At 62.1% G+C, this 22090-nt stretch overlaps 1 protein-coding gene across 1 annotated transcript in view; it reads left to right on the top strand.

Moving 5' to 3' along the window:
* Positions 1–22090, top strand: part of LGR6 (leucine rich repeat containing G protein-coupled receptor 6) — a 75936-nt gene that overhangs the window by 8319 nt on the left and 45527 nt on the right. Inside the window, exons 2-4 of the mRNA XM_065937188.1 lie at positions 7110–7181; positions 9494–9565; positions 11856–11927. Of these exons, the coding sequence (XP_065793260.1) occupies positions 7110–7181; positions 9494–9565; positions 11856–11927 (216 nt within the window). The remainder of the gene's footprint in view (positions 1–7109; positions 7182–9493; positions 9566–11855; positions 11928–22090) is intronic.

Raw genomic sequence — 22090 nt, 5'->3', positions numbered from 1 at the left:
TCTCCTCTGCGGCACCTGCACTCCAGGCCCACCCAGAGGCTCCCCCACCTCAGATGCTTCACTTCCTTTCATGGGGAAGACCCTTTCCCACAGGTCCTGGGGATCAGGACCCCCACACGTCTCTGAGGACCGCCGCTCAGCCCACGGCAGCGTCTCTGCGGTTGCCCGGCTGCCCTGGTGGCGCCTCAGCCAGACCGCTTTCTCAGGGCTACCCTGTCCTTCGTGGCCTTCCTCCAGGAAGCCCTGCCTGCCTGTGTCCCGTCCCCAGGCCTGGGGTTCCTCCAGCACTGAGGTCAGCTGAGCCTGTGGTCTGAACGTGCGCGGCTTCCTGAGGGCAGGGCGTGCACACCCCCCTTCTGTGCCCGCCCCCTCTCGTGTGCGCACACATACCTCCCAAGCTCGGCTCAGCGCTGCACGTGAGGTGCCGGAGCAAGGGACGAGGCCGATGGCAGCCTTCCAGTCTGTCTGGCCCAGGGCGCCATGCCCAGCAGCCAGCCCTTTCCCTCCAGACAGCCCCCTCCCTGGGGACCAGGCTATTTCTTGGTCCCAGGGCCTCTGCAGGAGTCCTGGCTACGCCTACAGCACAGGCAAGAAGGAAGCCCGGGGGATGGGGGTGCCCAGCCGTTTGCTCTCCTTGGAGCAGCCAGGAGCCAGGAGCGCTTTTGGCTGGGGAGCCCTGGCCAGAGATCAGAAGATCAGAGGTGGGAAGATGAGGGAGGAGGCGGGCGGCACTCTCTGGAGGCCCCTGAGGGCAGGGCAGGCCCAGAGCGCCCTCCCGCGTCCCCGGAAGTAACCCACAGAGCGGCTCCTCCGGACGAGGGCTCGGGGGTGAGGGCAGCCGAGGGTGGGACCTGGGCACAGGTGGGCAGGGCTGATCCCCGCACGACTCCCCGAAGAGGCGCTGTTGTGTGACAGTTGTCGGTGCAGAAAGTCAGGGAGGGAACGTAGCTCGCCCACATCAAGCGCCTGGGAAGCAGACAGGCCAAGGGCAGACCCGGCGTCCCGGAGCCCACAGACTGCAGCCCCCTCGGGAGACGGCCCGTCCGAGCTGGACGTCTGGCGGGGCCCCTTCCTCCGTGGGCTGCTAGTTGGCAGCTAGTCTCCCGAGCCTGTGGCCCGGACGGGAGCTGGGAGGGGGCGGGTTGTCAGAGCCCCTCTGGGGGAATGAAGGTGGCACAGGCGACGACCCACACAGGACGCGGTGGGATCCGCCGGGCCAGGCTCGGGGACTGAGGGCTGGGGACGCTGGGCGGAGGGACCGGAGAGGCTCTGCGGGCGGGCAGGACCTCCCCGGGGAGAGACAGCAGGGCTGGGCTCTGGAAAGTTCCACCGGTCCTGGCAGCCAGGGCGAGCGGGACCCAGAGGCCCAATCCCTCCTTTGTTCCCAGCCGCCGCCCCCACCGTGCGCCTTTCAGCCTTCGGCGGCTGGGGCAGGTGCGGGCCGGCTGGGCTCAGCAGAACCAAGCCTCTTACTGTGACTAGACTGGCAGTAACTTGATATTTCCGAGTCTTCCTTTCTGCACTGAAAAGGAAATAAAGAACTTCTCTCCTGGCCTGACCAAAGGAGGCCAAGGCTGTACCAGCACCCCCGGGCGGCACCTGCGCGGCGGGGGCCTTGAGGGTGGCCTTGGAGGGTCCCTGCTCTGATCCACGTCTGCACGATGGCCCCTCCCTGCAGAGGTGGCTCTTGGTGCTCTGAGTCCAGCGTCCTGTTTCCTGTCAGACTCGAGCTTAGACTAGAGAACCATCCGGCCGGGATGGACAGGGGCGGCCAGGGCAGCTGCGGTCCTGGGGCGAGAGGAAGGCAGCCAGCTGGGAGGCGGGGTCGGGGGACTCTGAACACAGGGCCTCTCCAGCTTCCTCCGGACACAGCCGCCTGCATCAGTGTGACAAAGTGCAGCTGAGCCAGTGCAACAAAGGCCGGAGCCCCAGCTCCACAAGCGGGGCCCAGGGCTGCGGTCTGCTCCGCACACAGAGCGCGCTGCCTCCCGGCTGGCCCGGGGGCTGCCCGGTCCTCGGCCTGCCCTCTGCCCTGCCCCCCAACCCCCTCTCAGGGCGCCCTGGAGGAGCTCTGACCTGATGGAACGCCCCCGCCCCCTCGCTGAGGGGCTCCGGGCCCACAGGGAGGACAGATTCCCGCCTCACACCTCCAGAGACGGGCAGAGGTGAGGTCAGGGTGGGGCTGGAGGGCAGCGCTGCTGAGTGGGGCGCGCTGAGCTGGGCCGGAACGACCCTTGGCTCCGGTCAGTCTTGGGCAGGGCTGCCTAGGGAGCACCCACCCCTGCGTGGACGCTGCGTGTGTGATGAGGCTGTCCTGGCAGCCGTCGTGTGGGGAGACCCGCGCCACGGGGGTGACAGTCTGCTGAGCCTGAAGAGGTCGGCGGCCGCTCCCAGCCCTGTAACTGCCCGCTCGTGTCACTGTGCTGCTTGACCGGGCTCTGGGGAGGTCCCACACTGTTGGAGCGGCAGCTTCAGCACGTGGCGCGGGGCCTGATGCACTGCAGGTGCTTCACAGGCTGGAGGGTGCTGAGCGGCTGGGGTCGGAGGCGCCCTGCACCCGGAGGCTTGTGCGCTGGGCCACGGTGGGCGGCTGCGTGGGTGCGGAGTTGTTTACAGGGTGCGCTTTCCTAGGGAGGAGACGGCGCGGGCGAGCTGAAGTCTCTCTCCCAGAGTCATGCAGCCGGCAGGGGGCAGAGATAGGAGGGAAAAGGGCTGATGGCAGGGCCATCCCAGGACCTCCGACAGGACACCAAGGATATGCCCTGTGTCTGCTCCGTCCAGTGTGGCAACTGCTAGCCACGTGTGGCCAGTGGAGACAAGGCACTGAATTTTCACTCTGATTTAATTTTAATGACCTGAAGTGTGAACAGTCAGTGCAGGCGGCGGAGGTCTGAACCATCTCGGCGGAAGGGCCCGCCACCCTCCTGGGCTGCGTGCGGCTGCCCTGAGTGGGCCCATGGCGTCCCTCTGACCTCTGTGTGTGGGTGGCCCACACAGGGGAAGCAGACACCCAGGTGGCCTGTCCTGACTGTTCTCTGCAGAGCCCTCGCCTGTTCCAGGCTCAGTGCAAGGAGGCCCAGGGCGTCAGCACTGGCCACTGCGGCAGGGAAGCACCTCTGACTGGGCAGAGGCCCTGGGACCACCCAGCTTGATCACTTTGCCCAGCAGAGCAGCCATGTCCCCTGAGCCTGGGACAGCCTGGCTCTCCCACATAGGGGTTCCCACAGGGCTGAGGGTCAGGTCAGCCTGGGACCCTCTCTACCTCCAAGGCTACCCCTCACCCAGGCACCCGCACCCTCTTGCTGGTCTAGCCGCCACTTTTCCTTTTCCAAGAAGAGGTGGAAATAAGGGTTTGGCCTGAAGTTGGTGCCAAACCTCGATTTCCAAATGCAGCATCCTTGAGCAGGAGGCACATCTCCGGCATCTGCTGTCGCTTGGAGGAGACAAAGTGAGTGCCATTCCCTGACTTCCGTGGCCTTACAATCCATGGCTAAAATCTACTTTCTCCCCTCTCACCTGACTTTTAGGAATGTCTCCTTCCCTGGCTTTGTCCCTCCTGCCCACCTGAATTAACTGGGTCAGCTGATGACCCTCTGGGTTTCCTGTCTCTCCCCAGTTCCTTTTGGCATGCACAAGCCTTGTCTTGGCTTGGAAACCACAGGGACCCCCCATTGACCTCCAGGTCAGATGCCAGCGCTCCCCATCAGCATCTGTCTTCCCCACCCCTGGTCGCCCACTTCCTCCTCGAACCCTAGCTGAGGAGCTGTGTTACAAACAAGGGAGCCAAGGCAGGGCAGAGTGAAGCGATCGCCCTTTTGTTTAAAAATACAGCGTCGTTCTCACAGGAGTCTGTGCAAAGCCGGAGCGCCTGAGGTTGTGCTGTGGTGTGTGTGATGGCTGGTGCTCTTTCCCTGGCTGGAGTCATACCCTTGTTGGGAAACGTGCAGAACTCTGAGACAACTCTGCGTCGGCTGGTTCGGAGCCTCCAGTGACAGTGGGGCCAGGCTGGGCTCCTTCACTGTGTGTGCGGCAGCCTGTGTGCCAGGTGCCCCAGGCCTGGAGGCCAAGCAGGAGCCGGGGTCACGGGTATCCTACCCATAATTCGTCCAGAGAGGATGTTAAGAAGACGGCCTGCTGAGCGGGCCCTGCGTTTTACTAACCTGTGTGTTTACTGACTCCCGTGTTGCTCACTCAGCTGGACCCCCGTCTCACATAGGGGAAGAGGGAGGCTGCCGGGAGTCGGGCGGCACAAGCAGGCGCGGGGCTGGTCTGCGCAGCTGGCTGCTGGTGGGTAGGGCAGTGTCCGGAACAGGGCAAGAGCCCAGCTAACGCCCCCGCGGGAGCCTGAGAAAGCGCGGGACGCAGGACGCTGCTCAGCTCTGGGGAGGGCCTCTCAGAGGAGGCGGCCTGGGGACACCGCCGGGGGACAGGGACTCATCTCCTGGTCACTCCGGCCGCCCTCTACTGGGCTGCAGAGATGGGCCCTGCGTCCAGGCCTACCCCCCCGGTGTGGACAGTCCTCCCAGGCCCGCCTCGCAGGACCAGGTCGTCCGCTCACAGGAAAAACGCACACTGAACAAGTCCCGCAGGGCCCTTGGGTGGCGGCCCGATGGCCCCGGCGGCGGGCCTCCTACTACCCCTACCCGGCCTAGTTTCGGGTCCTGCTGCTCTCTCTGCCCCTGAGTCCCCGGCTCCTTCTGGTCTCGCGGCGACGCTGCCTCTCCCGGCTTCCCCGGTGGTCCGGGGCACGCAGAGTCCAGCGCGGAGAACGCGCCGGTGCGCAGGCGGCCAGGCTCGCCCGTCGACCCTCTCCCGGCCCTGCCCCGGGCGAGTCCAGCCAGGCGCAGAGGGCGCCCCGAGGGCTGCTGGGGAAAGGCCCCACGGCGGGTGACACCCAGCCTCGCCCCTGCTGTCGAGCTGAGAGCAGTGGGCAGGGCCCAGCGCGGGAACGCGGCGCCGCGCGGCCAGAGGGCTCAGGCTTCAATCAAACCTGCGCTTCCGGGTAAAGCGCCTCGTGGGAGCCGTGCACGCATGCGTGTGCGTGGTGCGTGCGTGGTGCGTGCAGGGTGCGTGCTGCGCGCGTGCGTGCGTGCGTGCTGCCTGCGCGCGCTGCCAGCACTCGTAGGGCGGCCGTGCTGCAGCGGTGTTCGCTGCCGGGCGTCGGGGTCCAGTCTGCCCAAGAGCTGGGCCCCGAGTGGCCTCAGAGCAGCCTGCGCTCCCCCAGCCGGGTCGGAGCCCCCTCGCTCGCCCAGGGTCACAGCCAAGAAGGGTTCAACCCGGGGGGCGAGACGGCTCAGCGTCCCCCAGAGGGTTTCCGTCGTGGTGAGGCGGGGACTTGGAGAGCGCGGACTTGGGGTGCAGTGCACGTGCACAGACACGCGCCCGCAGCCCCGCGGATCGCGCGTGCCTGGCGGCTCCAACGCCCCATGGCGCCGCCACACGGCTCTGCGCTCCCCCCGCCCCCTCCTTGGCACCGGCGCCCCGGAGCCCTGCAGCTGGGCTGGGCGCCATCCCGGCAGGATGCGGGCGGGCGCGGGGCGGGCCGCTGCTCCTGGGGAGAACAATGAGGCCGCTCTCAGGACGGGCCCGGGGGCTGGGGGGCGGGGGCCTGGAGCCACATCAGAGCCGCGGAGGTGCGGCCCCCGGGCGACGGCTGAGTGACGAGGCCTGAGTCACACACCCCGCGAGCCCGTTCGGAGGCACGTCCGGAGGCGCTCCGGCGCGCGTTCAGGGATACCGGCTCCGCGGTTCCTCGACTCTTCCCGCCGGACTGACGGTGCGCCGGCCCGTAGAAGGCTCTGTGCCTGGGCTCCCGGGCCGCGCCTTCCGCTCCCGCCGCTGCCCTGCGCGCCCCGTGGCTCTGTGGCCGCCGCCCGCGTCGTGGAAGTTGGGTGGGGCCTCGGGTGCGGCGGGAGGGCAGCTCGCAGGGGCCTCACCGCTGCCCGCACGGAGCGCTTCCTTTCTCAGGCTTTACCGGGGATAAAACGCTGGCGCCTCAACAGCCTTTTCATGGCCGGAAGCTGGGTCCCCAGCCCCTGCCCCACACTCCGTGTCCAGCACACACCTCAGCACAGGCATTTCTTGCAGGAAATGGAGACCCTGGGGTTTGCGGTGAAAGTGCATCCCTGGGAGGAGGGAGCTGACAGAGGCTGGGGTTTGAGGATCCCAAGAGTGAGACGCACACGTGCGGTCCCCGGCCGGACTAGGAGGAAAACCCTGGGGCCGGGCCGGCCCGCAGACTGGGGGGCTCTTGCCCACTGGTCACTGAGGGACAGGAGGTGGAGGAAATACTGTGCGCGGTCTGCAGGCAGTCTGTAGGCACTGGCTCACTTAATCCGTACGAGGACCCTAGGAGTTTGGGGGCGTTTCCCCATTTTTATGGATGAGGTGACTGAGAAAGTAGTTACGAGCCCTCAGTCTGGTGAGTAAGTCAAGGAGAGAGTTGACTTCAGCACTCTTTCCCGTGCTTTCTCAAGTGTAAAGGGGAAGCAGCATTGGTATCCACCTTGGGGTTGCTGGGAGAATTCAGTGGGATTGTTTGGATAAAGCGTGGCCGGCGCTGGACACACAGTGGACCTCCAGCAGATGCTGGCTGTTCCTGCCGTGATCCTCTGTGTGCAGGGTACCTTGGAGGTGTGGCACGGAAGCCACCCTCAGGGCCTCTCATAATGCGGGAGGGTAGCTAGTCTAGGTGGGACTTGGCAGGACCCCGTGTCCCCTGGGATGTGCCAGGGGCCAGGCCCTCTAGATGGAGAAGAGGAGAAGGAGCCTGGGGGTGCGGTGGGGGGACAGCAGCAGAGAGAGACTGCAGGCCTAGAGGGCTGTGGAATCCTGCTCGCCCGTCTGGGGATGGTCCCAGGGGCCTTTGGGGTCTCGGATAAAATGTCCATAAGGGGTCCTGCATGTTGAGTAGCCCCATCCTGCTCTAACATTCTGTGAACTTTTCTCTGGCTCATCCCTGTTGGGGGTCAGCTTCCTCCTCGACCCTCATCATGGCCCGTCCCACTGGGGGGAGGGACGCAGGAGGAAGGAGCCTCGGGGAGCACCGCACGGGGCCCGGGGGACATGCCCACCGCCGGTCTGCTCATCGGCCTGCTTCTCTCCCGCAGAGACCTGAGCATGAACAATCTCACGGAGCTCTGGCCTGGCGTCTTCCGCCACCTGCGCTTCCTAGAGGAGCTGTGAGTAGAGGCCTTGGTCGGGGCTGGAGGGAAGGGCTGGAGCGGGGACTGTGACCTCTGACACCAGGGCACTGGGCTCCCCGGGGGCGGGGAGTCCGGCAGAAGGAGATGTTCTGAGAGAGGGTCAGCGCTGCCTGCCGGGGCGTGGGGCTGAGGGGGGCCAGCGTGGACACAGGAACTCGGATGTGAGCCTCCACCTCCCAGCTTTCTGTCAACACTTCTTTCCTTGAAAGTAAAAGTGAAAGTTGCTCAGTTGTGTCTGACTCTGTGACCCTGTGAACTATACAGTCCATGGAATTCTCCAGAATACTGGAGTGGGTAGCCTTTCCCTTCTCCAGCTAATCTTCCCAACCCAGGGATCGAACCCAAGTCTCCCGCATGGCTGGTGGATTCTTTACCAGCTGAGCCAGCAGGGAAGCCCCTTCCCTTGGGCTGTCCTTGACCTGCCCTTGTCCCGCGGGTCTGGCCGCTGCCCACTCCCCTGTCCTGGTGATTCTTCCTCCACAGTGAGTGCCCCCTCGCCCCCATTCCCACTGCTGCCGCTGCCCTGGACGTCTCCCCGCCGGGGGCTGCCCCAGCGCGTAAGGACAAACCCCTGCTTCCTCTCTGACAGACACTGCCCGTTGCGGGTGGTCTCACCAGCTCACGAGCCTTCTCTGGTTCCCCAGGACCCAGAAGAGCTGCCTCAAGGACCCTCCCTTAGCGGGCCCAAGCCCCCCGGCCAGCTGTGCTCCATGGCAGCCGGTCCCTGGTGCCCTCCTGCACTGGAGCCAGTTTCCCTCCAGCCCAGCAGGTCCACTGTCACTGCTCTCATCAGGGCCAACGCAAGGCCCACTTCCTCCAGGAAGCCCTCTCTGGTTGATCCCTTCCCACAGCCTGGAAGCCTGCAGGCTGGTCTGACGCTCTAGTGACGTGCATGAGTGAGTCCGCTCCTCGGCCCGAGCGCCTCCTGTCTCCTCGGGGCAGCCAGGCCACCCTCTTCCCACCCTGCCCTCCTCCTTGCTTGATCCCCGGCACCCCAGCCTGCTGGTTCTTGTTGGGCACCACCATCAATCTTGGGGTTCTGCTGGTTTCGCTTAAACTCTCAGGTCACAGGCTCCTGGTTCCAAACACACTCACCACTCCACCTCTACCCCGAGCCCTCTCCTCCCACACAGCCCTCCCCACCCAGCCCTGGACAGGCCCCCAAGGGCACCGTCCCCTGCCCGAGCCCACGAGCAGCGCTGAGTGCAACGCTGGCTCTCGGTGTCAGGATGTTCGTTGGCCCGGAGCGGGGAGAGGCCTCTCGGAGGAACTGTGGGCAGTCTCAAGGGAAGGGACAGAGCCAGGACGTGGAGGGGGCCCGGCTGGTGAGCTTGAATGGCAGGACAGGGGCCACAGAGTCGGGCTGGCGACGGGCACAGCCTGAGCCGGGGCTGGTCCTCTGTCTCCACTCCCCGAGGGGCTTGGCCCATTTTCAAGCAAAAATGCCCTCCTACGGAACCCAAGTGTGGAGATCCCAAAGATCACAGCAGCTTTTTTGAAGCAGTAAGTTTTGAGAGAAGCCCGCATGCCGCAAAATGAAGATCCTGCATTCTGCGACAAAGATGAAAAAGAACCAAATAAAGTGAAATAAAAAGGGAAATGAAATGAAATGAAATAAAGTGAAATAGTGAAATAAAGTGAAATAAAATAAGATGAAATAAAGTGAAATAAGATGAAATAAAAAAATGAAGCAAAATGAAAGCAAAAACAATAAATGTCAAATAGAGACGTTCAGTAGAGAGATTAAAAAAATACAGCTTCTGAGCTGTGTCAGCCCAGCTCCCATGTCAGCAGGCCTCTGAGAGCTGAGTCCTGGTGATGCCCATGGGGACTTTGGAGTTCCCCAGGCACCTTACAGATTCTCCCCGATGGGGACGTATGTGAAAAGTGGTCCGTCTCATCTACTTTTAGAGTCAGTGGTCACCCGTGACAAACGTGGAAGTGCTTGATTAGACCACAGTGTTAGATTCATTCCTACATCCCGGTTCCTGCTCCAGATTAGTGGGGTTGGCTGTGCAGTTTGGGGCTCAGGGAGACCCACACGTCTAGCTCCCCTGCTGACAGGACAGCACAGGGCAGGCTGTGGGTGGATGTGGCCCAGAAGATAATTGGGTCTGGGAGACACCACACTGAACTGAGCCTCGGTTTCCTTCTCTGCAAGCGGGGGCCCTTGTGAGGGAGCAGGGCAGTCCGACCGCCACCCTCCCCACCGCGTCCCGGGACTTCCACGCGGGGCCACCACCCTGCCCAGCCCCCCGCCGGCATCACGCGCCCTTCTCGGTTTGCAGGCGCCTCTCCGGGAACCGCCTCTCGCACATCCCGGGACGAGCGTTCTCCGGTCTCAGCAGCCTGAAAATCCTGTAAGTCTTAAGCCCCACGTTACGTGGAGACTCAGCTTTGAGGACTCTGGGCAAATGGAAACTTGGGAGCTTGCTTGTTATTATCTTCACTTTTCTCTTTAATTATTTCCAGGGCTTTGCTTTTGCTTTGTCTGTAAGAAAGTTTGTGGTTTGCAAACAAACGTTTAAGGCACCCAATGCTTATGCCACAGTGTCAGGAAGTGACTGCCTCCCGGTGGTACCGTGAACATGGCCTGTGGGTCCAGGGCGGGTTCAGGCCTCTCAGGCCAGGAGGAGTAGGACTGTTTCTGCAGAAGACTCCCCACTGGTTTTCTTAACTGCCCTTCCCCTTGAACCCTGGCCCTAGTCTCTGGCCGCATGTGGAATCCCCGCCTCCAGTTCCCAGGCATCTGTGTCCTTGAAGCAGGAGGAACGTCCTCCTTGAGGGAGGGGACGTGGAGGCAGCCTCTCCCGGACCGAGTCCCCGGCTCACCTTGTCCGCCCCGCCCCGTCCCTGGGAGAGTGTGGGTGAAAGGAAGTGGGAATGGGACGCAGGGGGTCTGAGGGCAGGCTGGGGAGGGTCCTCGGAGGGCCTGTCCCCAGGCTGGGGGTGAAGCGGATCCTGGGGGCCGACCCCGGAGCGCCTGAAGCCCGCTGCAGCGGTGAGCCGCCCCCTGCCCTGCTGCCCCCGCAGTCCCGCCTTGACCTGCAGGCCTTCTTTGCACAAGGCGATCACCGAGGTGTAAGAAGGTCTAAAACCCCGTCCTGTGCCTGTCCTGGGCTTCACCCATCTAGAAAGGAGCCTCTCGTTTGCTCCAGGTTGTCTGCGGGTGGGTGGCCCCGTCCGCTCGGCCCAGGAGACCCCTGCTCCCAGCTGGTCAGCAGCCCCACCACCTCCACGTTGTCTGGCGGCCCGCGGGCCCTAAGCCCCCTCCTGCCTCAGGGCCTGGCCCCGGTCTCTGGCCCCTCCCCTCCCCGACCCGCTCCTGCTCCGCCTGCGGGCACCGCCTCGGTCCCTTGTCCCTGCCGCCCTCCTCTTGGCGGGAGCGCCGTCCCTCAGTGCTTCCTGCCTCCTCTCTCCGTCTGTCTGTCCTGCTCCCCCCAGCGCTGCTGCCCCCGGGCGGGGAGGCACCCCCAAGCCAGACACGGCCTAGGAGGCCTGCTGGGTGCTGGTCCATGCCCGGGACGGGCCCAGGCCTGTGGCCAGGTTGGAGAGCGCGGCTCTGTCTGCTGGGCCTTCAGAAGATGAGACTCAGTCCCCTGTGTGAGTCTCCAGCTTATGGACGAGCCTCTTTCTTCCTCGCCTGCCTCAGGCAGTTAATTGAAGCCTCCCAAAGCTGCAGTCCCGCCCCCTCGACGTGGTGCCGGCCCAGCGGGTTGGGTGGCTGGAGGGGCAGCAGTTGGAGCTGAGGGCAGCCCGCCACTGACCCCCAATGGCGCCCCTAAGACCCCGCTGAAGTCACCCAAAGCCTTCACGCCTGCTCTTTGCCTGCAGGCCGCCTCTGCTTTGGGGGTGGGGGGTGGGGTTGGGGAAGGCGCCCGCCTACTTAGCGCCCTCAGAGTGGAGGTTCCGCCTGCATCTGGGTGTAAAGGGCAGGTATGCGGGCCTGAGGGGGCACCTTCCTGCCCCCAACTCTTTCCTGACCTCCCCTCCCCCCACATACCCCCCAGAGGCCAGCAGGGAAGGACTCTCCAGAGGCAGTGGCCACCCAGGCCCCGCTTAGAGCTGGGCGAGTGGGCCCCTTGCCCAGGGCCCCAGGGCTCTGGAGTGGCTTTCTGACAGTGTTCTCAGCATGACTCTGGGGCCTGGGGCCAGTTGGGGTCCCCATTTATCCCCCTCTCACTCTTGGACTCACGGCCCTGCCGGTCCAGGAGGGCAGTCCTTCGAGCGGCTCGTGCCCGGCTGGACGTCCCTGCTTTTGTGGGGTCGTGTGTGATGGGGTCACCAGCTGGTGCTGGCTTGCTGACCTGGGTGCCTCAGATTGCCCCTGCAGACACGCACACCACATAGAGGCGTTTGCCTGGGGCTGGCACTCAGGGAAGCTGCGGGCTCTCAGCTGCAGAGGAGACTGAGGCCCGGGGAGGAGACGCAGCTTCTCCCCATGTCCTTCTGGGCCGGGATCCTGGAGGGGGCTCTGCCCTGCTTTCCCGCCTTGCTGCTCTGGATGTCTACTCCGCGTCTTCCCGGGTGCCTTGTCCCCGAAGCTCCTTGGAGGCTCCCTCCAGGCCCTGTGGAGCCCTGGGGACAGATGGCTTGGGGCTCAGGCTGGGTTCTGTGGACGGGGTCCTTCATGCCCTCTCTTCCTTGCAGGATGCTGCAGAACAACCGGCTGGGAGGGATCCCGGCGGAGGCGCTGTGGGAGCTGCCGGGCCTGCAGTCTCTGTGAGTCGGGGGGGTGGGCTGGGCGCCCTTGCCTGGGCCTGAACCCCAGGTCCCGACGGTGTGCTCCTGGCCTTGGTTTCCTCGGGAGGTCGTTGTCATCAGATGTGTGTATGTGTGTGCCCAGCCCCTGTGGAAGGCTGCGGGAACCAGATCCCTGGGCGTGCCCCGGGCACCATCCTGGGCCGTCTGACCTTCCCCCATGGAGCCGGGGCGGGCTTGGAGGCTGCTGCCTCAGAACCATGGCAGGACGGGGCTGTCTCCTTGACCTCGCTGGCTCCTGGGATTGGCGGGGCTTTGAGCTCAGATGCCTCATTGGCCACCAGGTACCCGTCCGGCCCTTCCCGGAGCCCTGCGGTTCCTGTCCATCCGCTGGGGCCTTCACGGTTCCTAGTTCCTGGGCGGAAGCAGAGAGAGGTGGGTGAGGGAGGGCCCGGCCGCCCGGTGCTCAGGGCTGGTGCTGGGTGCACGGGGCGGCCCGGAACAGGTGGGTGCCTAAGGCGTGCCTGTGAACCAGCTGAATTTGTCTGACAGGAGACTAGGTGCCTGGGGAGGACTCAGCCAGGGCCGGGCCTGGGGGCCCTGAGGCAGGCGGACTGGGTGGTGCTTCCCCGCCTGTGGGTCCTCTCCCCCTCCCCAGCTGCCCGCCGGCCCCTCACCTGGGCGGCGCTGTTGACCCGCCGTGGGTGAGCACGGGTCGTGGTGACGGAGAGGACTCCTGGGTGGACGGCCGGGCTGCTCATCGAGAGCCCGGCGCGTGGTAGGGGCTCAGCGAGAACGTGCTGATGGTGGGGTAGGCGAGGCGTGTGTCCCGGGCTGAGCCGGGAGGGCACAGGGCCCCTTTGGGCTTGCTGGGTGTGCGGTACCGCGGGGGAGTGGCCAGGCCTCTGGGACAGGACGGAACGCGGGCCTCTCTGCCTGCAGTATGTCGGAGCGTACTTGTGCGAGCCTGCGTGTGCGTGTGTTGGGGAGAAGGGGGCACAGCCCTGCGTGAAGGTTCCACTTCGTGGGTGTTCCATCAGAGTGAGACACCCTCCACCTAACTCGGGCGCCCTGTCACAGGGGGACGGGGGAGGCCCAGGCTGCTGGGCTGAGGGGCGGGGGCTGGGCTGCTGGAACAGGTGAGGCACGAGCCCCCTCGCTGACCCCTTGTCTTGCCCGTCTTTACTCCCGGAGGCCTCGCTTCCTGGTTCCACCCTCCAGGGTGAGGACTGCACACAGCCCACGAAGTCCCGGGGACACAGACCGTCCAGAACAAGGAGGCAGGGTGGGCTCCTGGGGAGCCAGGGCTGCCGATGCGCTGAGGTCCTGGTGGCCCTCGAGAGCTCTGGTCCTGGTCAGACCCCAGGCGGGCTTGGGAGGGCTGTGAGGCTGCCTGTGCCCAAAGCCGTCAGCGCCCCCAGAAACAGCAGCCCACCCCGGCCGCGTGGGGCGCAGCACGGGCCCTAGCCCTGACCGGCAGAGTCAGGGGCCTGATGCAGACCCCCCAGTGTGGTGGAGACAGAGCTGCTTGTGTGTGGGAGGGGTACCCTGGGGAAGCGCGTTCTCGGGTCTGAGTGCTGCGGGACGGGGAGGCATCGTGGGGCCAGGACGGTGTCTTTGGGGGACAGGCCAGGCAGAGAACAGTTTGCACAGTCTGGCAGGACCACATAGAGCAGTGGTTCTCCAAGTGGGGTCCCGAGGCAGCAGGGCCAGCCATGCTGGGACCCCGTTGGCCATGCCCTCCCAGGCCCTACCTGCACCCACAAAATCGTAAACTCTGAAGGCGGGACCGCGATCACGTTTTCATGAGCCACACCCCCACCCCAACAGATTCTGACACCCACTAAAGAGTGAGAACCAATTATGCAAGAAAGGGATGTGTGAATGACCTGGGGGCATGGGTGTCCCCCACGTGGGCAGCTTCAAACAGCAAGCCATACAGTTTGGGGGCCAGAGAGAAAGGTCTCAGCAGGGCAGCCCCTTCTTGGGGCCTCTTTGGGTCTGTGACTGCCGCTGCTCCGCGTGGCCACATCCCCTGTCCTCACGTGGTCTGTCCTTTGCGTGTGTCTCTCTGTCTCTCCCGGGACACTTGGCAGTGGATTTAGGGTCACCCTGATAATCCAAGAGGTCTCACCCTGAGGTCCGTCGCTTACTCCCACCTGCAAAGACCCTTTTTCCTCTAGGATTCCCTCCACAAGTTCTGCGGGTTATGACAGAGACACGCCTGCTTGGGAGGCACCACCCAGCCAGCAGGGGGTGTGCGGGTGGCAGAGGAGGGTGGGCAGGGGTCCTGTGGGGAGTGGCGGGGGAGAGTCGAGCACTGAGGAGGCTGGGGTCTCAGTGAGGGCAGTGGCCTGTGAGCCAGTCCCGCAGGGAGGGCAGCCTCCGCCCAGCACGGCCAGGAACCGCAGGAGGAGGGACGCGGCCCGGAGGTCTGGGCGGCTCCCACCCTGGAGGTGCCTGCTCAGCCACAAGCCAGCCCCCACGCGGATTGTGAGCTCTCAGGTGACCTGGGGGGTGTGGTCAGCACGGCCAAACTTGCCTGCCTGCCAGAGAGGGCCCACGGCCCAGCCATGCTGTGGGGCGTGCCGCGGGGTCTCCAGGGATGCCCGAGGTGGCAGATGGCCTCCCTGGCATGGCTATTTTGGGCCCTGTGATGATAGGCTGCTTTATTTGGATCTCCCAAGGTTCCAGGAGTTGATTACTACATGCGTCTGGGGTAGAGGCTGCTTCGAGGTGGGTGGTGGGCGGCCATGTGGGTAGCCCCGTGCACGTGATGAGGGTCTGACACGGGTCATCGGTCTCCCAGAGTGTCTGTGTGGCGGGGATCCTGTGGGGCTTCTTTCAGACGTAAATGTCAGTCTGGGGTAGAGTTGCCTCCAGCTGGGCTGCCCAGGAGCAGCGTGGCAGTCAGCACGTGTGGGCTCGTCAGCCCCACAGAGCTCCTACAGGCCTGGCCCTTAGAGGGGCAGGGGCACCTCTGAGTGGGGGCTGACCACTCAGGTTGAGATTAAGTGCACATGGGCCCCAGGCAGAGCCCAGAAGTGGGGTGACCCCTCCCTGCAGGGGAGATGACAGAGGCAAGGTTCTTCCCTCCTGCATTAGTGCCTCTTCTTGAGCAGCTGAAGCCAGTGCAGGACCCCGGCCTGGGTTCTGGTTGCATCTGGAGGGAGGAAGAGACCCAACCCCTGGTGTCCATCCACCCATCCATCCATCCATCCATCCATCCAACCATCCATCCATCCATCCATCTATCCATCCATCCATCCACTAATCCATCCACCCATCCACTCATCAACCCATCCATCCATCCATCCATCCATCCATCCATCCATCTATCCACCCATCCACTAATCCATCCACCCATCCATCCAACCATCCATCCATCCAACCATCCACTCATCCACCCATCCATCCAACCATCCATCCATCCATCCAACCACCCATCCATCCATCCACCCATCCATCCAACCATCCATCCATCCATCCATCCAACCATCTATCCATCCACCCATTCATCCACCCATCCATCCACCCATCCACTCATCAACCCATCCATCCATCCATCTGCTCATCCACCCATCCATCCATCCATCCACCCATCCATCCAACCATCCATCCATCCATCCATCCATCCACCCATCCATCCAACCATCCATCCAACCGTCCACCCATCCATCCATCCATCCAACCATCCATCCAACCATCCACCCATCCATCCATCCATCCATCCAACCATCCATCCATCCATCCATCCATCCACCCATCTATCCACCCATCCACTAATCCATCCACCCATCCACTCATCAACCCATCCATCCATCCATCTGTTCTTCATCCATCCATCCAACCATGTAGCCACCATCCACCCACCCACCCATCCATCCAACCATCCATCCATCCATCTATCCATCTGCCCATCCACTCATCCACCCATCCATCTATCCATCCATCCATCCACCCATCCACTCATCCATCTAACCATCCATCCATCCACCCATCCACTCATCCATCCAACCATCCATCCATCCAACCATCCACTCATCCACCCATCCATCCAACCGTCCATCCATCCATCCAACCACCCATCCATCCAACCATCCATCCATCCATCTATCCAACCATCTATCCATCCATCCACCCACTCATCCATCCATCCATCCAACCAACCATCCATCCATCCATTCAACCATCCATCCATCCATCTGTCCATCTGCCCATCCACTCATCCACCCATCCATCTGTTCTACTTCCATCCAACCATTCAGCCATCATCCACCTATCCATTCATCCATCCATTTATCCATCCATCCATCCATCTATCCATCCATCCATCCGTTCTTTGTCCATCCATTCAACCATCATCTACCCACCCACTCACCCACCCATCCATCCATCCGTTCTTCATCCAGCCATCCAGCCATTCAACCATCATCCGCCCACCTACCCACCCATCCATCCTTCCATCAATCTACCCATCCATCCCCCTAATCATCCATCCATCCATCCATCCATCCATCCACCCATCTACCCATCCACCTATCCAGCCATTTACCCACCCAACCATCCATGCATCTGCCCATCCATCCTCCAACCATCCATCCATCCAACTGTTCACTTGTTTAAGCCTTGCCAAGTGCCTGAGCTCAATAATAAAACAAGGGCCTTGCCTTTCAGCAGCTCCTGCTTGTTGTGGGAATATCACACCCAGACCCCCATCCTTATGCCTCCCTTTCTGTACACCGTGGACTTATGCTACTGAGACAGAAAGTCAGTGCAGGTGAATATGATGTAAAATCAGTGTAGAAAGTGAAGAGGGAGCTGACGGACATAATGAAAACCAGGGGAAGTGGTGTGTATAATAAGCATCACACTTGTGGTTAATATTTATCGAGTGCTCACTGTGGCACCAGGCTCTAGGCCAGTGCTCAGCAGACATCAGCTCGTTGATTTCTTGTGACAGATCTCCATGTGAGGTCCGATGGTCCCCATTTTACAGATGCGGACGTGAAGGTTCAGGGAGTCAGTCACAGAGTTGGGAGATGGTCTGTCTGCACGTGTGCACTTAGCCACAACCGTAGAGCATGCAGGAGGTCAGCTGGGAGAGACCCCAGAGGCCTGGTTCCCAAGGCCGCCTGCCGCACGGCGTGTGAGAAGTTCACAGGGTGCACGTTCCCACGCCCTTTCTCAGACCTCAGTCAGCATCTCGTGGGCTGGGGCCCAGGACAGTGGACTTGACAGCAGCCTCCCAGGTGGGATCCAGTGCAGAGCCAGGTTTGGGAACCACGCGATGATCCTGGTGACTCAGAGTGTGTTTCCTGCATCGGCAGCACTGGCCTCACGTGGGCTGGTGAGTTGTGCAGAGGTCAAGCTACCCTTTAGACTGAGGGGGTCAGACTCTCCTTTTAACAAGACCCCGCACCTTCCCAGCTGTGAGCACACCACTGAAATCTCACTGTTCTTTGGTCTAGGAGCTCCTGGGACACCTGCCTTTTCTCCCAGCCCCAGTTCTGATGAGCCTCCATCGTTATTGTCTCCCTGTTCCCCCATCCCTTGGCCCTGCGGACTTTCTTTGCAAAATCATCAAGCCTTAACCCCTTTTCTTCACTGTCATGCCCTGCACGCATGGAATGAAAATGTGAGGTTGGAACATTTGGTTGTGGACCTGCCTAGAGGTGATGAGATGTACCAGATGACCTTGGAAGATGCAGTTGGAGACACGCAGGTTAAATTTCAGGAAGAACTTCCCAGCTGCCTTTAACCCCAGGGAGGGAAAGGCCAGAGTGCCTTCGAAAAGTCCCCAGTCACACTCCCCTTGTCTGGCCTGGGGACTCTCCCACTCTGCTCCCCTCTTGACATTTTCTGGGAGCTCACAACCTCTTTTCAGAATCCTGTCCCACCGAAGCCCGAGAGTGCCAGAGGGAGGTGAGGGGTGGCTCGGGTCCCAGCCAGGAAGAGCTGGACAGCACCGTGTGCCAGCCGTCGGCCTTCCCCTGGCGCACCCCTGCCGCCCTCCGCAGCCCTGCAGCCCTCCGTGGTCGGGCTGGGAATGTGGGTCTGTTTTGAGTCTGTGAGTCATTGTCCACCTGTCCTGAGCCTTTGGAGCCCAGGCGGCTGCCAGCCACCCGTCGGCGTGCGGGGATGTGCATACCAGCTGGAAGAGGTGGTGGGCGCCCAGCTCCTGCTCTGTCCACCGCAGAGGCTGAGGGGGACCAGGAGGAGGCGTGCTCCTGCTCCAGGAGGGGAGGGCATCCTCTCCGTGTCACCAGAGAGTAGGAGCCGGCCTGCAGATGCTTTTGTTTACTGAAAGGGAAGTGTCCTTACGAGGCTCTGTGACCTCTTTGGCTAAATGACTCTAAGGTCACTTGTTCTGGAATGGCCCCCACCCCTGCACTCTCACCAAAGTGGCGCCCCCTGCACTGACCCCAACACCCAGCTCTTCCACCAGCCTCCCCCGAAATAAAACCATTCCTGCTTCAGCGAGGCCTGGGCCTCCCCTCCATCCAGTAGGCCTTTCCCAGCTCCCCGCTCTCGGATCGCAGCTGCCGGTGAAGCACCGTCTCCGGCCCCAGGCCCGCCCCGCCCCGCCCCTGCACACCGAGCCTCCGCCCCTCCTGCGGGCATCTCTGCTCAGTTTCCTCCGCAGCCTCCCCCGCCTCATCGATGGTAGAAGCCGGGGCTTTCTCCTCACCCCTCCTGAGCCCTCGCCTGCAGCCCGGCTGCCTCGTGAGCTGCCATGGGAGTCTCCCTTGGGGGGCCGAGCCAGCCTGGGGGGAAGGTTCACCAGCTCCTCAGCTGCCGGTCTGCCCGCTGACCCGGGCCTGGGGACCAGCAGTGAAGCCTTCGCACGGAACCTCTGGAGAGGGGGAACCGGGGGGCGCTGGGAGCCGGCTAGTCTCCTGACTCTCGGTCCTGCCGTCTTCTGGACGGAGTGGGTCAGAGAGGGGCCCTGAGGGCAGGTCCGGGGCTCCCCACACTGTCGGGTAGCACCACTTCCCAGTCGCTGCTCTGATCAGAAACCACAGACCTCAGGGCCCGCCGGCCAAGCTGTCCTGGGATTGCACCTGCTCTCAGCGAGAGCCCACCCTGCTCGCCACCCATCCAGCTGGGCTGCGTACCCCTGAGGTGCCGGTCTGCCTCCAGGCCTCGGCTCGAGCTGTCCTCAGGGTCTGGTGCTTTTCCCTTCTGCCAGGCTTTGCCTCTCCACTGAATCAGTGCAACACACTTCCTCCAGGAAGTCCTCCTAGATTTCCATCTGACTCTGAGTCCACGGAGTGCCAGAGCCAGGCACCCTGGGCTCTCGCAGGATGGCAGGACGGAGGCACTGGCCGGAGCAGAGCAGGGAGGACCCAGGTGGAGCTCTGCTGTCTTTGCTGTGCTTGCCGCTGCTGGGGCGGAGGACAGTGCCGCCGCGTTCGCTCAGCCTGGTGGGGGCAGGGCTGGGCCCAGACAGTAAATAGCCTTTGTCCACAGGTCTGTTTGGGAAGGGAGGGATGCTGAGTGGTGGACCTTGGGCCAGTCTGGAGAGCTTGGAGGAAGGGCTCCACGCGAGCCCAGGCAAACGGGGCCCTTATTGGTCCATCTCTCCCTGACGTGGCCTGACCGGCATCCTGGAGCTGACTGTCCCAGCCGCGCCGAGTCAGCGCTAGAAGGGCAGTGAGGCTCCTGGGGCGCGGCCGGCGGTCACTCAGCTCCCTGTTGTCAAGGCCTCACAGATCTGACGACCTGGAGGCGCTCCTTTTAGCTGCGAGGGGATGTGTGAGTCCAGCCTCTTTCTCTGAAATCGCTGCTGCTTGCCTGTGTAAGCCAGCCCTACCTCTTTCGAGGTGAGAGTTGCTGCGCCTCCCAAGCCGTGGTTCTGTGAGCTGTGAACTGGGGGTGATCGGGTGACTGCCCTGAAGTTCCCTGCGATGCTCCGTGCTTGGCCAGGCGGTGCTGGGACGAGGGCTATCGTCGGGCTCCCCTGCGGTGTCGGCTTTGCGGCAGAACCCGGCGGGGCCCTCTGGAGGGGCTGGGCACCTCTTTCTCTCCACGGCCCTCAGCACCCCTCAGCAGGCTGCTGAGCGGCCAGCTTCAGGACGTGGTCTCAGTAGGACAGGCTGGGGTCTGCAGGTCCGCGCAGGCCCGAGTTTCGGAGCCGGGGTCCTGAATCCATGTTCACCGAAGTCCAGCTCCTCCTCTCATCCGTGTGAGGACAGAGTTTGACCGCTAGTTTCTTTTCTTTTTTTCTTTTTTGTTTTTTGTAAGTTTATTTTCAAAGGGCAAGACAGCTGGGGAATTTACATGAGTCCAACAGAATGTCACTGACCAGGTCAGCCATGTGGCTAAGATGGGATCTCACGTCCAGACACTCGCAGGACCGCCTGTGCTCTCGCAGTGGAGAGAAGGGCCGGTACCTTGTCCATGCACACCCCTCCTGCCTGCAGCGTCATCTGCGGCTTCCTGTGCTGTGTGCACACTTCACGTGTGTTTCCGTCGTGTCTGACTCTGCGGCCCCGTGGACTGTATCCCGCCAGGCTCCTTTGTTCAAGGATTTTCCAGGCAGGAATACTGGAGTGGGTTCATTCCCTTCTCCAGGGGATCTTCCCAACCCAAGGCTCAAACCCATGTCTTTTATGTCTTCTGCATTGGCAGACGGGTTCTTTATGCTAACGCCACCTGGGAGATGGACATGTTAACTTTCCATATCTGTACTGGGACTTTCAAACCCAAATCCACCCTCCACGACCACAGTCATCTTTACTTGGTCCAAACTAAGGTCCCCACGAAACAGGAATTTACTGGGAGCTTCACCGGGTCCGTCTTGTCATAGTTTCCAGACAAGATGGTCCTTGGCTCCGTTCACTGTGAGAGGAGGTGTTGCTGGGCCAGCAGCTCAGCCGTGAATCTACCTGGAGCCGAGAGCAAGGACCTGAAAGGAACACTGTGGTCAAACATGAGCTGCCTCGAAATAAATGCCGAAAGTGTTCAGGTTTTAGAGGACCGCCGGCATCTGATTCTAACTGTGGCTCTTAGGAGGATGGGATAGTAGTGTCACCATCCTGTTCGTATGCACAATCAAGTGGAATACCAGTACAATTGAGTCTTGTTGATAGTTTATAGAGTCGTTGGGTCACAGGGCTGCTGGTCTCGGGGCCTGGCAACTGGCTTCTGAGATGAGCAGGAGCTTTGCAATGCCTGGGACCCCGTTTGGCTGGAAGAGCAGTAAAGCTGCGTGAGGAGAAGCACCCCATCTGGGCTGAGACGGGAGAATGAGAGGCGAATGGTGGGGAGGAAGGGACAGCCTGGCTGGGAGGGGAGGGGGCTGAGCAGGGGGAAAGCTGTGAACTGGGCTTGTTTGGTCACTCAGTCCTGTCCGTCTCTGCGACCCCACGGGCTATAGCCCACCAGGCTCCTCTGTCCGTGGGGATTCCCCAAGCAAGAATACTGGAGTAGGTTACCATCCCTCTTCCAGGGGATCTTCCCGACCCAGGAATCGAACCGGGGTCTCCCATGCTACAGGCAGATCCTTCACCGTCTGAGCCACTAGGGAAGCCCAAGAATACTGGAGTGGATAGCCCATCCCTTCTCCAGGGGATCTTTCCGACCCGGGAATTGAACCAGAGTCTTGTGCATTGCAGGCAATTCTTTACCAGCTGAGCCACCAGCCTTGGGGGCTGGATTTGGAGAAGGCAGTCTTAGCTCAGCCTAGTGGGCAGCCTGGAGGAGGCCAGTCTGCAGGGAGGGCCGGCCCTTCCGTGAGGCCAGGCAGAACAGAGCCTGGCCCACAGCAGTGACCCAGGGAGGGGCCCCGGAGAGTGCGGCTTCTCCATTCACCCCCGTCCGCCCCGCCCCACACCCGCCCCCTGTGTGCACTGCCCCAGCTGAGCACTCCAGAGCCTGTGACTTAATTATATCCTGACGCACTTTGTTTTTAAAAAATATGTTTTTGTTCTGACTCATTGTAGAAAATTTAGAAAATACAGAGAATATGAATAAAACAGAAATCACCCACAATTCTACCACCCAGACACAGTACTTATTAATATGCCTATGTCTCTCTGAACTCTCGTACTTTTAAACTCACCCTTCCTTTGTGATGTGTTGAATCTTTACGAACTGTGTTGGGGCCTGATTTATGGTTCCTTCAAGACTGTAGCACGGGTGTAATCATTTCAGCTTTAAGTACTTTAAAAACTTGAGAT

Source organism: Muntiacus reevesi, chromosome 5, assembly GCF_963930625.1.
Source record: "Muntiacus reevesi chromosome 5, mMunRee1.1, whole genome shotgun sequence".
Lineage (NCBI taxonomy): Eukaryota > Metazoa > Chordata > Mammalia > Artiodactyla > Cervidae > Muntiacus > Muntiacus reevesi.
This window is presented reverse-complemented; position numbering and strand designations above follow the sequence as displayed.